Below are 18,322 nucleotides of genomic sequence, written 5' to 3' on the forward strand. Positions count from 1 at the left end.
GACACAAGAGCTTACAGTCTATGAGGATGAGGGGGGAGACAAGAGCTTACAGTCTATGAGGATGAGGGGGGAGACAAGAGCTTACAGTCTATGAGGATGAGGGGGTGACACAAGAGCTTACAGTCTATGAGGATGAGGGGGTGACACAAGAGCTTACAGTCTATGAGGATGAGGGGGACACAAGAGCTTACAGTCTATGAGGAGGAGAGGATGACACAAGAGCTCACAGTCTATGAGGATGAGGGGGACACAAGAGCTTACAGTCTATGAGGATGAGGGGGTGACACAAGAGCTTACAGTCTATGAGGATGAGGAGGTGACACAAGAGCTTACAGTCTATGAGGATAAGGGGAGGACACAAGAGCTTACAGTCTATGAGGATGAGGGGGACACAAGAGCTTACAGTCTATGAGGATGAGGAGGATACACAAGAGCTTACAGTCTATGGAGATGAGCGGAGGACACAAGAGCTTACAGTCTATGAGGATGAGGGGAGGACACAAGAGCTTACAGTCTATGAGGATGAGGGGGTGACACAAGAGCTTACAGTCTATGGAGATGAGCGGAGGACACAAGAGCTTACAGTCTATGAGGATGAGGGGGTGACACAAGAGCTTACAGTCTATGGAGATGAGCGGAGGACACAAGAGCTTACAGTCTATGAGGATGAGGGGAGGACACAAGAGCTTACAGTCTATGAGGATGAGGGGAGGACACAAGAGCTTGCAGTCTATGAGGATGAGGGGGTGACACAAGAGCTTACAGTCTATGAGGATGAGGGGGTGACACAAGAGCTTACAGTCTATGAGGATGAGGGGGGACACAAGAGCTTACAGTCTATGAGGATGAGGGGGGACACATGAGCTTACAGTCTATGAGGATGAGGGGGTGACACATGAGCTTACAGTCTATGAGGATGAGGGGGGGACACAAGAGCTTACAGTCTATGAGGATGAGGCGGTGACACAAGAGCTTACAGTCTATGAGGGGGGACACAAGAGCTTACAGTCTATGAGGATGAGGGGGTGACACAAGAGCTTACAGTCTATGAGGATGAGGGGGTGACACAAGAGCTTACAGTCTATGAGGATGAGAGGGACACAAGAGCTTACAGTCTATGAGGATGAGAGGGACACAAGAGCTTACAGTCTATGAGGATGAGGGGAGGACACAAGAGCTTACAGTCTATGAGGATGAGGGGGTGACACAAGAGCTTACAGTCTGAGGATGAGGGGATGACACAAGAGCTTACAGTCTATGAGGATGAGGGTGACACAAGAGCTTACAGTCTATGAGGATGAGGGGAGGACACAAGAGCTTACAGTCTATGAGGATGAGGGGAGGACACAAGAGCTTACAGTCTATGAGGATGAGGGGAGGACACAAGAGCTTACAGTCTATGAGGATGAGGGGTGGACACAAGAGCTTACAGTCTATGAGGATGAGGGGAGGCACAGGAGCTTACAGTCTATGAGGATGAGGGGAGACACTAGAGCTTACAGTCTATGAGGATGAGGGGAGGACACAAGAGCTTGCAGTCTATGAGGATGAGAGAGGACACAAGAGCTTACAGTCTATGAGGATGATGGGGTGACGAGCTTACAGTCTATGAGGATGAGGGGAGGACGAGCTTACAGTCTATGAGGATGAGGGAGACACAAGAGCTTACAGTCTATGAGGATGAGGGGAGGACACAAGAGCTTACAGTCTATGAGGATGAGGGGATGACACAAGAGCTTACAGTCTATGAGGATGATGGGGTGACGAGCTTACAGTCTATGAGGATGAGGGGAGGACGAGCTTACAGTCTATGAGGATGAGGAGGACACAAGAGCTTACAGTCTATGAGGATGAGGGGGGGACACAAGAGCTTACAGTCTATGAGGATGATGGGGTGACGAGCTTACAGTCTATGAGGATGAGGGGAGGACGAGCTTACAGTCTATGAGGGAAGACTAACAGGGAAGTTAAAGCCTCCCATGATGATGGTTGGAATGTCACAGGATAGAAAGTGAGAGTCAAGAGGTAAAGTTGTCAATGCACTGATAGGGAGAGCCGGGAGGACTGTACTACAGCCACACAAAGAGAGGGTACAGGAGAATTGACCTGGGAGGTGCATTGGTGAGAGAGTAGTATGCCTACCCCTCCTCCCTGCCTATTCTCAGGTCTGGAGCAGTGAGAAAAGTGTAAGCCACCATAAGATAAAGCAGCCAGGGAGGCAGAGTCATCCTGCTGGATCCATGTTCAGTGATGGCCGCAGGTCTTCGGAAGAAACTGGTCATGAACACATTTACATTTATTCCATAGGACACATTTAAAAGGGGTTACAGGTGGAGGAGAGGGAGAAGAGGATACACTGAACATTGATAAGCAGGGTTTCTTTGTGAAGTGTTTAAATAAGCAGAAGGTGTGTTAGGAGAGATGTCCCCTGCAGCAAGAGACAGAAACAGGGATTTATTTCTTTCTTAACAATAGAAAACTGTGATAACTGCAGCAGCATACTTGTCATAATATCACACTGCAATATATAACTGCAGCAGCATACTTGTCATAATATCACACTGCAATATATAACTGCAGCAGCATACTTGTCAGAATATCACACTGCAATATATAACTGCAGCAGCATACTTGTCAGAATATCACACTGCAATGTATAACTGCAGCAGCATACTTGTCAGAATATTATACTGCAATGTATAACTGCAGCAGCATACTTGTCAGAATATTATACTGCAATGTATAACTGCAGCAGCATACTTGTCAGAATATTATACTGCAATGTATAACTGCAGCAGCATACTTGTCAGAATATCACACTGCAATGTATAACTGCAGCAGCATACTTGTCAGAATATTATACTGCAATATATAACTGCAGCAGCATACTTGTCAGAATATTATACTGCAATGTATAACTGCAGCAGCATACTTGTCAGAATATTATACTGCAATGTATAACTGCAGCAGCATACTTGTCAGAATATTATACTGCAATGTATAACTGCAGCAGCATACTTGTCAGAATATTATACTGCAATGTATAACTGCAGCAGCATACTTGTCAGAATATTATACTGCAATGTATAACTGCAGCAATATACTTGTCATAATATCACACTGCAATGTATAACTGCAGCAGCATACTTGTCAGAATCTTATACTGCAATGTATAACTGCAGCAGCATACTTGTCAGAATATTATACTGCAATGTATAACTGCAGCAGCATACTTGTCATAATATCACACTGCAATGTATAACTGCAGCAGCATACTTGTCAGAATCTTATACTGCAATGTATAACTGCAGCAGCATACTTGTCAGAATATTATACTGCAATGTATAACTGCAGCAGGATACTTGTCATAATATCACACTGCAATGTATAACTGCAGCAGCATACTTGTCAGAATATTATACTGCAATGTATAACTGCAGCAGCATACTTGTCAGAATATTATACTGCAATGTATAACTGCAGCAATATACTTGTCATAATATCACACTGCAATGTATAACTGCAGCAGCATACTTGTCAGAATATTACACTGCAATGTATAACTGCAGCAGCATACTTGTCAGAATATTATACTGTAATGTATAACTGCAGCAGCATACTTGTCAGAATATCACACTGCAATGTATAACTGCAGCAGCATACTTGTCAGAATCTTATACTGCAATGTATAACTGCAGCAGCATACTTGTCAGAATATTATACTGCAATGTATAACTGCAGCAGCATACTTGTCAGAATATCATACTGCAATGTATAACTGCAGCAGCATACTTGTCAGAATATCATACTGCAATGTATAACTGCAGCAGCATACTTGTCAGAATATTATAGTGCAATGTATAACTGCAGCAGCACACTTGTCAGAATATTATACTGCAATGTATAACTGCAGCAGCATACTTGTCAGAATATTATACTGCAATGTATAACTGCAGCAGCATACTTGTCAGAATATTATACTGCAATGTATAACTGCAGCAGCATACTTGTCAGAATATCACACTGCAATGTATAACTGCAGCAGCATACTTGTCAGAATATCATACTGCAATGTATAACTGCAGCAGCATACTTGTCAGAATATTATACTGCAATATATAACTGCAGCAGCATACTTGTCAGAATATTATACTGCAATGTATAACTGCAGCAGCATACTGATCAGAATATTATACTGCAATGTATAACTGCAGCCTCATACTTGTCAGAATATTACACTGCAATGTATAACTGCAGCAGCATACTTGTCAGAATATTATACTGCAATGTATAACTGCAGCAGCATACTTGTCAGAATATTATACTGCAATGTATAACTGCAGCAGCATACTTGTCAGAATATTATACTGCAATGTATAACTGCAGCAGCATACTTGTCAGAATATCATACTGCAATGTATAACTGCAGCAGCATACTTGTCAGAATATCATACTGCAATGTATAACTGCAGCAGCATACTTGTCAGAATATTATACTGCAATGTATAACTGCAGCAGCATACTTGTCAGAATATTATACTGCAATGTATAACTGCAGCAGCATACTTGTCAGAATATTATACTGCAATGTATAACTGCAGCAGCATACTTGTCAGAATATTATACTGCAATGTATAACTGCAGCAGCATACTTGTCAGAATATTATACTGCAATGTATAACTGCAGCAGCATACTTGTCAGAATATTATACTGCAATGTATAACTGCAGCAGTATACTTGTCAGAATATTATACTGCAATGTATAACTGCAGCAGGATACTTGTCATAATATCACACTGCAATGTATAACTGCAGCAGCATACTTGTCAGAATATTATACTACAATGTATAACTGCAGCCTCATACTTGTCAGAATATTATACTGCAATGTATAACTGCAGCAGCATACTTGTCAGAATATTATACTGCAATGTATAACTGCAGCAGCATACTTGTCAGAATATTACACTGCAATGTATAACTGCAGCAGCATACTTGTCAGAATATTATACTACAATGTATAACTGCAGCCTCATACTTGTCAGAATATTATACTGCAATGTATAACTGCAGCAGCATACTTGTCAGAATATTATACTGCAATGTATAACTGCAGCAGCATACTTGTCAGAATATTATACTGCAATGTATAACTGCAGCAGCATACTTGTCAGAATATTATACTGCAATGTATAACTGCAGCAGTATACTTGTCAGAATATTATACTGCAATGTATAACTGCAGCAGGATACTTGTCATAATATCACACTGCAATGTATAACTGCAGCAGCATACTTGTCAGAATATTATGCTGCAATGTATAACTGCAGCAGCATACTTGTCAGAATATCATACTGCAATGTATAACTGCAGCAGCATACTTGTCATAATATCACACTGCAATGTATAACTGCAGCAGCATACTTGTCAGAATATTATACTGCAATGTATAACTGCAGCAATATACTTGTCATAATATCACACTGCAATGTATAACTGCAGCAGCATACTTGTCAGAATCTTATACTGCAATGTATAACTGCAGCAGCATACTTGTCAGAATATTATACTGCAATGTATAACTGCAGCAGCATACTTGTCAGAATATCATACTGCAATGTATAACTGCAGCAGCATACTTGTCAGAATATCATACTGCAATGTATAACTGCAGCAGCATACTTGTCAGAATATTATAGTGCAATGTATAACTGCAGCAGCATACTTGTCAGAATATTATACTGCAATGTATAACTGCAGCAGCATACTTGTCAGAATATTATACTGCAATGTATAACTGCAGCAGCATACTTGTCAGAATATTATACTGCAATGTATAACTGCAGCGGCATACTTGTCAGAATATTATACTGCAATGTATAACTGCAGCAGCATACTTGTCAGAATATCATACTGCAATATATGATTGCAGCAGCATACTTGTCAGAATATTATACTGCAATGTATAACTGCAGCAGTATACTTGTCAGAATATTATACTGCAATGTATAACTGCAGCAGGATACTTGTCATAATATCACACTGCAATGTATAACTGCAGCAGCATACTTGTCAGAATATTATGCTGCAATGTATAACTGCAGCCGCATACTTGTCAGAATATTATACTGCAATGTATAACTGCAGCAGCATACTTGTCAGAATATTATAGTGCAATGTATAACTGCAGCAGCATACTTGTCAGAATATTATACTGCAATGTATAACTGCAGCAATATACTTGTCATAATATCACACTGCAATGTATAACTGCAGCAGCATACTTGTCAGAATCTTATACTGCAATGTATAACTGCAGCAGCACACTTGTCATAATATCACACTGCAATGTATAACTGCAGCAGCATACTTGTCAGAATATCATACTGCAATGTATAACTGCAGCAGCATACTTGTCAGAATATTATACTACAATGTATAACTGCAGCAGCATACTTGTCAGAATATTATACTGCAATGTATAACTGCAGCAGCATACTTGTCAGAATATTATACTGCAATGTATAACTGCAGCAGCATACTTGTCAGAATATCACACTGCAATGTATAACTGCAGCAGCATACTTGTCAGAATATCACACTGCAATGTATAACTGCAGCAGCATACTTGTCAGAATATTATACTGTAATGTATAACTGCAGCAGCATACTTGTCAGAATATCACACTGCAATGTATAACTGCAGCAGCATACTTGTCAGAATATCACACTGCAATGTATAACTGCAGCAGCATACTTGTCAGAATATTACACTGCAATGTATAACTGCAGCAGCATACTTGTCAGAATATTATACTGCAATGTATAACTGCAGCCTCATACTTGTCAGAATATTACACTGCAATGTATAACTGCAGCAGCATACTTGTCAGAATATCACACTGCAATGTATAACTGCAGCAGCATACTTGTCAGAATATTATACTGCAATGTATAACTGCAGCAGCATACTTGTCAGAATATTATACTGCAATGTATAACTGCAGCAGCATACTTGTCAGAATATTATACTGCAATGTATAACTGCAGCAGCATACTTGTCAGAATATCATACTGCAATGTATAACTGCAGCAGCATACTTGTCAGAATATTATACTGCAATGTATAACTGCAGCAGCATACTTGTCAGAATATTATACTGCAATGTATAACTGCAGCAGCATACTTGTCAGAATATTATACTGCAATGTATAACTGCAGCAGCATACTTGTCAGAATATTATACTGCAATGTATAACTGCAGCAGCATACTTGTCAGAATATTATACTGCAATGTATAACTGCAGCAGCATACTTGTCAGAATATTATACTGCAATGTATAACTGCAGCAGCATACTTGTCAGAATATTATACTGCAATGTGTAACTGCAGCAGCATACTTGTCAGAATATCACACTGCAATGTATAACTGCAGCAGCATACTTGTCAGAATATTATACTGCAATGTATAACTGCAGCAGCATACTTGTCAGAATATTATACTGCAATGTATAACTGCAGCAGCATACTTGTCAGAATATCACACTGCAATGTATAACTGCAGCAGCATACTTGTCAGAATATTATACTGCAATGTATAACTGCAGCAGCATACTTGTCAGAATATTATACTGCAATGTATAACTGCAGCAGCATACTTGTCAGAATATTATACTGCAATGTATAACTGCAGCAGCATACTTGTCAGAATATCACACTGCAATGTATAACTGCAGCAGCATACTTGTCAGAATATTATACTGCAATGTATAACTGCAGCAGCATACTTGTCAGAATATTATACTGCAATGTATAACTGCAGCAGCATACTTGTCAGAATATTACACTGCAATGTATAACTGCAGCAGCATACTTGTCAGAATATCACACTGCAATGTATAACTGCAGCAGCATACTTGTCAGAATATTATACTGCAATGTATAACTGCAGCAGCATACTTGTCAGAATATCACACTGCAATGTATAACTGCAGCAGCATACTTGTCAGAATATTATACTGCAATGTATAACTGCAGCAGCATACTTGTCAGAATATTATACTGCAATGTATAACTGCAGCAGCATACTTGTCAGAATATTATACTGCAATGTATAACTGCAGCAGCATACTTGTCAGAATATTACACTGCAATGTATAACTGCAGCAGCATACTTGTCAGAATATTATACTGCAATGTATAACTGCAGCAGCATACTTGTCAGAATATTATACTGCAATGTATAACTGCAGCAGCATACTTGTCAGAATATTATACTGCAATGTATAACTGCAGCAGCATACTTGTCAGAATATTATACTGCAATGTATAACTGCAGCAGCATACTTGTCAGAATATTATACTGCAATGTATAACTGCAGCAGCATACTTGTCAGAATATTATACTGCAATGTATAACTGCAGCAGCATACTTGTCAGAATATTATACTGCAATGTATAACTGCAGCAGCATACTTGTCAGAATATTATACTGCAATGTATAACTGCAGCAGCATACTTGTCAGAATATTATACTGCAATGTATAACTGCAGCAGCATACTTGTCAGAATATTATACTGCAATGTATAACTGCAGCAGCATACTTGTCAGAATATTATACTGCAATGTATAACTGCAGCAGCATACTTGTCAGAATATTATACTGCAATGTATAACTGCAGCAGCATACTTGTCAGAATATTATACTGCAATGTATAACTGCAGCAGCATACTTGTATGATTGAAAGATGGATTTAGCATTCCCTTTGTGCCTCTAGTCTCCGCCCCCATCCTTTCTTGCTTTTTCCTGTTGTCATGGTGATGCTTCCTCATGTGTTACAGCTGAGGAAAGAATATGGACACAATGTGGCGCCGCTCTTCCCTCCCAAGAAGCTTTTCACTCTCACCCCCTCGGAGGTGGAGCAGAGGCGCGAGCAGCTGGAGAAGTACATGCAGGCAGGTGAGGCCTATCCTTACACTGCTGTTCTCTGTGCAGTCCATGGAGGGTAATGTTATTCCAGGATTGTAGCTAGTCTTCCTATATCCTGACCCCTCTGTGTAGCTTCCCATCATCTTGTGATTGTCTCCGCAGTGCGGCAGGACCCTGTGCTCGGGTCTAGTGAGATATTCAACAGCTTCCTGAGACGCTCCCAGCAGGTGAGGGCTCCCCTGTACCCCACTACATGGAACCCCCACCACCCAGAGACCCGGGGCCCCGCATCTGTCTGGGTGTCTCTGCTCAGTCTCCTCCATCTTCTCTGTTCACAGGAGACGCAGCAGATCCCCACCGAGGAGGTGCAGCTGGAGGTCTTCCTCTCCAACGGTCAGAAAGTAAAAGTCTCCATCCTGACATCCGACCAGACAGAGGATGTACTGGAGGTAAGTAGTCCTGAGCCTTTCGTATAGGGGGGTAGTATAGAGCTTGTGCTGGAGGTAAGTAGTCCTGAGTCTTTCGTTTAGGGGGGTAGTATAAAGCTTGTGCTGGAGGTAAGTAGTCCTGAGCCTTTCATATAGGGGGGTAATATAGAGCTTGTGCTGGAGGTAAGTAGTCCTGAGCCTTTCGTATAGGGAGGTAGTATAGAGCTTGTGCTGGAGGTAAGTAGTCCTGAGCCTTTCGTATAGGGAGGTAGTATAAAGCTTGTGCTGGAGGTAAGTAGTCCTGAGCCTTTCGTATAGGGCGGTAGTATAGAGCTTGTGCTGGAGGTAAGTAGTCCTGAGTCTTTCGTATAGGGGGGTAGTATAAAGCTTGTGCTGGAGGTAAGTAGTCCTGAGCCTTTCATATAGGGGGGTAATATAGAGCTTGTGCTGGAGGTAAGTAGTCCTGAGCCTTTCGTATAGGGAGGTAGTATAGAGCTTGTGCTGGAGGTAAGTAGTCCTGAGCCTTTCATATAGGGGGGTAATATAGAGCTTGTGCTGGAGGTAAGTAGTCCTGAGCCTTTCGTATAGGGAGGTAGTATAAAGCTTGTGCTGGAGGTAAGTAGTCCTGAGCCTTTCGTATAGGGGGGTAGTATAGAGCTTGTGCTGGAGGTAAGTAGTCCTGAGCCTTTCGTATAGGGCGGTAGTATAGAGCTTGTGCTGGAGGTAAGTAGTCCTGAGTCTTTCGTATAGGGGGGTAGTATAAAGCTTGTGCTGGAGGTAAGTAGTCCTGAGCCTTTCGTATAGGGGGGTAATATAGAGCTTGTGCTGGAGGTAAGTAGTCCTGAGCCTTTCGTATAGGGGGGTAGTATAGAGCTTGTGCTGGAGGTAAGTAGTCCTGAGCCTTTCGTATAGGGCGGTAGTATAGAGCTTGTGCTGGAGGTAAGTAGTCCTGAGTCTTTCGTATAGGGGGGTAGTATAAAGCTTGTGCTGGAGGTAAGTAGTCCTGAGCCTTTCGTATAGGGGGGTAGTATAGAGCTTGTGCTGGAGGTAAGTAGTCCTGAGCCTTTCGTATAGGGGGGTAGTATAGAGCTTGTGCTGGAGGTAAGTAGTCCTGAGCCTTTCGTATAGGGGGGTAGTATAGAGCTTGCGCTGGAGGTAAGTAGTCCTGAGCCTTTTGTATAGGGGGGTAATATAGAGCTTGTGCTGGAGGTAAGTAGTCCTGAGCCTTTCGTATAGGGGGGTAGTATAGAGCTTGTGCTGGAGGTAAGTAGTCCTGAGCCTTTCGTATAGGGGGGTAGTATAGAGCTTGCGCTGGAGGTAAGTAGTCCTGAGCCTTTTGTATAGGGGGGGTAGTATAAAGCTTGTGCTGGAGGTAAGTAGTCCTGAGTCTTTCGTATAGGGCGGTAGTATAGAGCTTGTGCTGGAGGTAAGTAGTCCTGAGCCTTTCGTATAGGGGGGTAGTATAGAGCTTGTGCTGGAGGTAAGTAGTCCTGAGTCTTTCGTATAGGGGGGGTAGTATAAAGCTTGTGCTTGAAGGTAAGTAGTCCTGAGCCTTATGTATAGGGGGGTAGTATAGAGCTTGCGCTGGAGGTAAGTAGTCATACTGCCCCTCTCCCTCCCTCCTCCCCACAGGCTGTGGCCGCTAAGCTGGACCTTCCGGAGGAGCTGATCGGATACTTCAGCCTTTACCTCATAAAGGACGGAGCAGACGGATCCTTCTCCTGTGAGTAGTAGGAGAGAGACTACCCCTGCCCTCCCCCCTGCCTCCTGCCCTCCCCCCTGCCTCCTGCCCTGCCTCCTGCCCTCCCCCCTGCCTCCTGCCCTGCCTCCTGCCCTCCCCCCTGCCTTCCCCTTCAGCCTCCTGGCCTCCCCGCCTCCCCCTCTCGGCCTCCTGGCCCTCCCCCCCTCGGCCTCCTGGCCCTCCCCCCCCTCGGCCTCCTGGCCCTCCCCCCCTCGGCCTCCTGTTGTTACCCCTGCCCCCTCCTCTTCTCTCTCTCTCGTTACCCCTGCCCCCTCCTCTTCTCTCTCTCTCTCGCGTTACCCCTGCCCCCTCCTCTTCTCTCTCTCTCTCTCGCGTTACCCCTGCCCCCTCCTCTTCTCTCTCTCTCTCTCTCGCGTTACCCCTGCCCCCTCCTCTTCTCTCTCTCTCTCTCTCGCGTTACCCCTGCCCCCTCCTCTTCTCTCTCTCTCTCTCTCGCGTTACCCCTGCCCCCTCCTCTTCTCTCTCTCTCTCTCTCTCTCTCCATTGTTACCCCTGTCCCCCCCCTCTCTCTCTCGGTTGTTACCCCTGCCCCCTCCTCTTCTCTCTCTCTCTCTCTCTCTCTCTCCATTGTTACCCCTGTCCCCCCCCCTCTCTCTCTCGGTTGTTACCCCTGCCCCCTCCTCTTCTCTCTCTCTCTCTCTCGCGTTACCCCTGCCCCCTCCTCTTCTCTCTCTCTCTCTCTCGCGTTACCCCTGCCCCCTCCTCTTCTCTCTCTCTCTCTCTCTCTCTCCATTGTTACCCCTGTCCCCCCCCTCTCTCTCTCGGTTGTTACCCCTGCCCCCTCCTCTTCTCTCTCTCTCTCTCTCTCTCTCCATTGTTACCCCTGTCCCCCCCCCTCTCTCTCTCGGTTGTTACCCCTGCCCCCTCCTCTTCTCTCTCTCTCTCGTTACCCCTGCCCCCTCCTCTTCTCTCTCTCTCTCTCTCTCTCGTTACCCCTGCCCCCTCCTCTTCTCTCTCTCTCTCGTTACCCCTGCCCCCTCCTCTTCTCTCTCTCTCTCGTTACCCCTGCCCCCTCCTCTTCTCACGTCGTGTTGTTTCCTTGTAGTTGTCAGGAAGCTGCAGGAGTTTGAGCTCCCGTACGTGTCAGTGACCAGTCTGAGGAACAGGGACTATAAAATCATCCTGCGGAAGAGGTAAGTGCCGGCCTCTGGGGGTCCCTGTGCTGCCCCCGCCGGGGGTCCCTGTGCTGCCCCCGCCGGATGGTGACGAGGACACTGATGGGCTTTTCTCCTGCAGTTATTGGGACTCGTCGTATGATGAAGACGTCATGGAGAAGAGGGTGGGGCTGAACCTGCTCTACGCTCAGGTGTGTGGTGCTGCACTCGTGTCATGGTGGGGATCCCTCCAGCGGACTACAGAGGGGGCACCTGTATGTAGACACTTACCCTTCCTGGTACATACCTGAGGCATGAGGTCTCTGTTACAGGCGGTCAGCGACATTGAGCGCGGCTGGGTGCAGGTCAACAAGGAGCAGCTGCGCCAACTCAAGTCTCTGCAGGAGAAGGTCTCCAAGAAGGAGGTAACTCCCCCTGCTGGGCGCTGCTAGATCGTGGGGTTCACATACTTATGGCTCTGCTATCTTCTGCAGTTCATCCAGCTGGCACAGACACTCAAGTATTACGGTTATCTGAAGTTTGAGCCTTGTATCACCGACTTCCCCGAGAAGGGCTGCCAGGTCATCGTGAGCGCCGGCAACAACGAGCTCAACTTCCAGGTGAAGCTTCCCAGCGAGCAGATGAAGGAAGGGAGCTTCAAGGTGACGCGCATGAGGTGCTGGCGTGTGACCTTCTCGGTAAGTGTCTGCTCGTGGCACCACCTCCGATATCTCCCCTCTGCTCGCTCCTATCATGGGGGATGTGGGGTCATGACGCTGTCCGATGTCTTCACATGACTCCTTCTATAAGCAGGTCCCATTCAGTAACGGCTCAGGGAGCCCCAACAAGTCAGAAGCTCGTCTGGAGTTGGCCTTCGAGTACCTGATGAGTAAGGATCGTCTGCAGTGGATCACCATCTCCAGCCCGCAGGTGACTGCTGCTTAGATACAATGGGGTACAGACACCGAGGACGGGAGCACATCAGGAGGAATTGTCCTAGTAGGACTGCGCAGTAGACGCTCAGGGTATTGGCCGCATGTCCAGCCCGATCACTAGAGCCTCAGCCTTGGACCATCACTGGGGATCCTCTCACTGTAGAACCATCAATGGTGCCAGCTCCTCTGTGTAACCAGTGTCTGTCCCTCCCCAGGCCATCATGATGAGCATCTGCTTACAGTCCATGGTGGACGAGCTCATGGTCAAGAAATCTGGAGGAAGCATCAAGAAGGTAAGAGATGGGAGGGCCAGGGGTAGCACATGAGGAGTGTGTTGAGATGTGGGGTCTTCTGGCCGTTAAAAAAAAATAAATCTTTACTCAGGCTTCAGGTCCAAAGAAAAGGCTTGCATTTATTTGCACAAAAATAAAATGTACAGAACAAAAATGCTGATAATTCAGGGGATAGATTGCAGCTACCTTGGAACAAGCAGCTCCCCTGTGGTCAGATCAGACACTCTGACCTAGAGACAATCCATGTACACACAGGTGTCATTAAATACCCAACTATTTCCCTTGAGTTTTAAAGGGATACACCCCTGGGTTGCACCTTTAACAACAAACATCACACAAAGATATATTTCTTACTTAATATACATAATGCCACAATACAATATAATACACAATATAAAAATAAAGGGGAGTTTACAATATACACAAAGTAACCAAAGTTAGAAATGCAAACATAAACCACATGGCTTCAGCTCAGCATCACCTGGCAGTAATCAGATGCAGCTATATAACCCCAGCTCACCCTCTGCTCAGGTTTTGCACACACACAGGTAAGATCAGGTAATGCTGAGTGGTGGCTGCTGAACTGGTTTGTCTGGTGAAACAATAGTGGACAGAGACAAAGGTTTGCTGGCCAGCAGGAGGAGAAAAAGAAGAAAAGTTACAAACACACAGAGAAGACAAACAGTTCACCATTCACCCCCCAACATACCTCCCTGCTTAAGTGGAAGCTTGCCCTTCCACAAAGTAGTTCTCTTGGACTTGGGTACCAAATCGGGATAAGTGATCGGCATTCTTATGCCGACTCCCTGGTTTGTACTGTACCAAGAACCGGTAAGGCTGTAAGCCCAAGTACCAACGTGTTAGACGAGCATTGTTACCCTTCACTGTATGTAACAAAAATAAAGGATAATGGTCGGAAATTAACACAAACTCTTTACCCAATAGATAATAACTTAACGTCTTAAAATTGCAGTTTTGACTTTTTTATAATTTTCAGCGTCATCAGTCCTCATCTGGCTATATGCCTGCTGTGCTTTGCTGGTGAGGAATGGCACTAAATGAAGGACCCATTGATCTTCAGGCCACTTGTTTGCTTGAGCCACTCTTTCAAATACTTTTAGATATGACTCTATATCATCAGTCTCTGTTAGCTTGGTCAGCTTTAATTTTGTGGCAGGAGAAAGATTTTGCTGCATGGCTTGTAGTGCCTGGATAAACTGTTCATCTCTCCTTGCTCTTTCCACCTCTTGTTGCTTGATGTCAATTCTGCGTTGCTCCTCCTCCTTGTCTCGCCTCCATTGCTCTTTTTCACGGTAGAATTTTTCCTCCTCTTTTCTACGTTGATCACTTAACTCTTGGCGCTGGACCAACCATACAAGGAGTTCCTCCATGCTTTTTGGAGCAGTTGCACTCACTGGTGGATCAGTACCAGCTGCAGCGCCCTCCTCTGGAATCACAGGTTTGCATACCTCTGGCTGGGTGCTCTCCATCTCCAATACAGGAACTGCTTTTGCCTTTTGGCGAGATCCTTCTACCAGTTTGGGACGTGCAGATGCTTTAGCGCGCTGCGGTGGTCTAGCAGACTGCGTCGTTATAAACCTCCTGGTACGTCCTGCCATCAGCTGAGTAGTAAACTGTACTTAGTCCAGTACAAACAGCCATCCCACTGCTGCCACCATATGTTGAGATGTGGGGTCTTCTGGCCGTTAAAAAAAAATAAATCTTTACTCAGGCTTCAGGTCCAAAGAAAAGGCTTGCATTTATTTGCACAAAAATAAAATGTACAGAACAAAAATGCTGATAATTCAGGGGATAGATTGCAGCTACCTTGGAACAAGCAGCTCCCCTGTGGTCAGATCAGACACTCTGACCTAGAGACAATCCATGTACACACAGGTGTCATTAAATACCCAACTATTTCCCTTGAGTTTTAAAGGGATACACCCCTGGGTTGCACCTTTAACAACAAACATCACACAAAGATATATTTCTTACTTAATATACATAATGCCACAATACAATATAATACACAATATAAAAATAAAGGGGAGTTTACAATATACACAAAGTAACCAAAGTTAGAAATGCAAACATAAACCACATGGCTTCAGCTCAGCATCACCTGGCAGTAATCAGATGCAGCTATATAACCCCAGCTCACCCTCTGCTCAGGTTTTGCACACACACAGGTAAGATCAGGTAATGCTGAGTGGTGGCTGCTGAACTGGTTTGTCTGGTGAAACAATAGTGGACAGAGACAAAGGTTTGCTGGCCAGCAGGAGGAGAAAAAGAAGAAAAGTTACAAACACACAGAGAAGACAAACAGTTCACCATTCACCCCCCAACATAGTGTCACAGGGTTCATGGTGGATCTTGGGTGACGATGTCCTTTGTAGTTGGGTGGTATCTTGCTGCCAGTAGGTGTGACCTGTGGAATGTAGGTGTGGTTTGTCCTGTGGGTGGGGTGGGGTGCAATTTGTCGTGTGGGCGGGGTATGCTGATGGCTGTGGCTTGTCCTGTGGGTGGGGTATGCTGATGGCTGCGGCTTGTCCTGTGGGCGGGATATACTGATGGCTGTAGCTTGTCCTGTGGGCGGGGTATGCTGATGGCTGTAGCTTGTCCTGTGGGCGGGATATACTGATGGCTGTAGCTTGTCCTGTGGGCGGGTATGCTGATGGCTGTAGCTTGTCCTGTGGGCGGGGTATGCTGATGGCTGTGGCTTGTCCTGTGGGTGGGGTATGCTGATGGCTGCAGCTTGTCCTGTGGGCGGGATATACTGATGGCTGTGGCTTGTCCTGTGGGCGGGGTATGCTGATGGCTGTAGCTTGTCCTGTGGGCGGGATATACTGATGGCTGTGGCTTGTCCTGTGGGTGGGGTATGCTGATGGCTGCAGCTTGTCCTGTGGGCGGGATATACTGATGGCTGTGGCTTGTCCTGTGGGCGGGGTATGCTGATGGCTGTAGCTTGTCCTGTGGGCGGGGTATGCTGATGGCTGTGGCTTGTCCTGTGGGCGGGATATACTGATGGCTGTGGCTTGTCCTGTGGGCGGGATATACTGATGGCTGTGGCTTGTCCTGTGGGCGGGATATACTGATGGCTGTGGCTTGTCCTGTGGGCGGGATATACTGATGGCTGTGGCTTGTCCTGTGGGCGGGGTATACTGATGGCTGTGGCTTGTCCTGTGGGCGGGATATGCTGATGGCTGTGGCTTGTCCTGTGGGCGGGATATGCTGATGGCTGTGGCTTGTCCTGTGGGCGGGGTATGCTGATGGCTGTGGCTTGTCCTGTGGGCGGGATATACTGATGGTTGTGGCTTGTCCTGTGGGCGGGGTATGCTGATGGCTGTGGCTTGTCCTGTGGGCGGGATATGCTGATGGCTGTGGCTTGTCCTGTGGGCGGGATATGCTGATGGCTGTGGCTTGTCCTGTGGGCGGGATATGCTGATGGCTGTGGCTTGTCCTGTGGGCGGGGTATGCTGATGGCTGTGGCTTGTCCTGTGGGCGGGATATACTGATGGTTGTGGCTTGTCCTGTGGGTGGGGTATGCTGATGGCTGTGGCTTGTCCTGTGGGCGGGATATACTGATGGCTGTAGCTTGTCCTGTGGGCGGGATATACTGATGGTTGTGGCTTGTCCTGTGGGTGGGGTATGCTGATGGTTGTGGCTTGTCCTGTGGGTGGGGTATGCTGATGGCTGTGGCTTGTCCTGTGGGCGGGATATGCTGATGGCTGTGGCTTGTCCTGTGGGCAGGGTATGCTGATGGCTGTGGCTTGTCCTGTGGGTGGGATATGCTGATGGCTGCGGCTTGTCCTGTGGGTGGGGTATGCTGATGGCTGCGGCTTGTCCTGTGGGTGGGGTATGCTGATGGCTGTAGCTTGTCCTGTGGGCGGGGTATGCTGATGGCTGTGGCTTGTCCTGTGGGCGGGATATACTGATGGTTGTGGCTTGTCCTGTGGGTGGGGTATGCTGATGGCTGTGGCTTGTCCTGTGGGCGGGATATACTGATGGCTGTAGCTTGTCCTGTGGGCGGGATATGCTGATGGCTGTAGCTTGTCCTGTGGGCGGGATATGCTGATGGCTGTAGCTTGTCCAGTGGGCGGGATATGCTGATGGCTGTAGCTTGTCCAGTGGGCGGGATATGCTGATGGCTGTAGCTTGTCCAGTGGGTGGAGTATACGGTAGGTGGGGCATGTTCTGTGCTGCTGTAGCATTCAAGGTCTTTTTTGTGTGGTCCTCTAAAGAAGACTTTTGCCTCTCTACAGATGTCACGGAAGAGACAGTCATGCTTGGTGCGGCGGTCTGACAGTCAGCAGGCAGTGAAATCCCCACCAGTGTTGGTGAGTACAAAGGCTTCCACACACCTGTCACATGACCTTCCTGTCACATGACCTTCCTGTCACATGACCTTCCTGTCACATGACCTTCCTGTCACATGACCTTCCTGTCACTTCCTTCATTGTAACCGGAATGTGTTACTGTGTCTGCAGGATTCTCCCGATGGAACCCGAGAGCCGATTGCCAAGTTGTCGGTGAGTGTTAATAGTTGGGTGTTCTGGTGCCTTTCATTTGGTTCCACTATGTGGTCTCTTTTTGTTGTGCTTCACCTTCAGTAATGGGTGTCAGGTTTGGGTCCTCCCCGTGATTCTCCTTATGTCTGTGGGTGTTGGGTTTGTGTCCTCCCTGTGGTTCTTCTGTAGTGTGGGTGGGTGGCGGGTGTGGATCCTCAGTCCTGCTGTTTGGTGGATCTTCTCTGTACTGGGTGTTGGGTTCAGGTCCTCCCAGTGGTTCTCCTTATGTCTGTGGGTGTCGGGTTTGGGTGCTCTCTCTTTTGGTTCGGCTCCCCTCTCTCTCTCTCTCTCTCTCTCTCTCTCTCTCC

The 18,322-nt window shown here is 46.2% G+C and overlaps 1 protein-coding gene across 3 annotated transcripts in view; it reads left to right on the forward strand.

Annotated features, from left to right (window-relative positions):
• The window catches only part of SNX17 (sorting nexin 17), a 31,446-nt gene that overhangs the window by 10,802 nt on the left and 2,322 nt on the right, over positions 1-18,322 (forward strand). For all 3 annotated transcript variants that reach the window (XM_072132152.1, XM_072132151.1, XM_072132150.1), the window contains exons 4-15: positions 8,847-8,964; positions 9,097-9,161; positions 9,273-9,383; positions 10,995-11,085; positions 12,170-12,257; positions 12,361-12,430; positions 12,551-12,643; positions 12,713-12,916; positions 13,032-13,148; positions 13,369-13,446; positions 17,709-17,783; positions 17,934-17,975. In XM_072132152.1, the coding sequence (XP_071988253.1) occupies positions 8,847-8,964; positions 9,097-9,161; positions 9,273-9,383; positions 10,995-11,085; positions 12,170-12,257; positions 12,361-12,430; positions 12,551-12,643; positions 12,713-12,916; positions 13,032-13,148; positions 13,369-13,446; positions 17,709-17,783; positions 17,934-17,975 (1,152 nt within the window). The remainder of the gene's footprint in view (positions 1-8,846; positions 8,965-9,096; positions 9,162-9,272; positions 9,384-10,994; positions 11,086-12,169; positions 12,258-12,360; positions 12,431-12,550; positions 12,644-12,712; positions 12,917-13,031; positions 13,149-13,368; positions 13,447-17,708; positions 17,784-17,933; positions 17,976-18,322) is intronic.

This window comes from Engystomops pustulosus, unplaced genomic scaffold, assembly GCF_040894005.1.
Source record: "Engystomops pustulosus unplaced genomic scaffold, aEngPut4.maternal MAT_SCAFFOLD_243, whole genome shotgun sequence".
Lineage (NCBI taxonomy): Eukaryota > Metazoa > Chordata > Amphibia > Anura > Leptodactylidae > Engystomops > Engystomops pustulosus.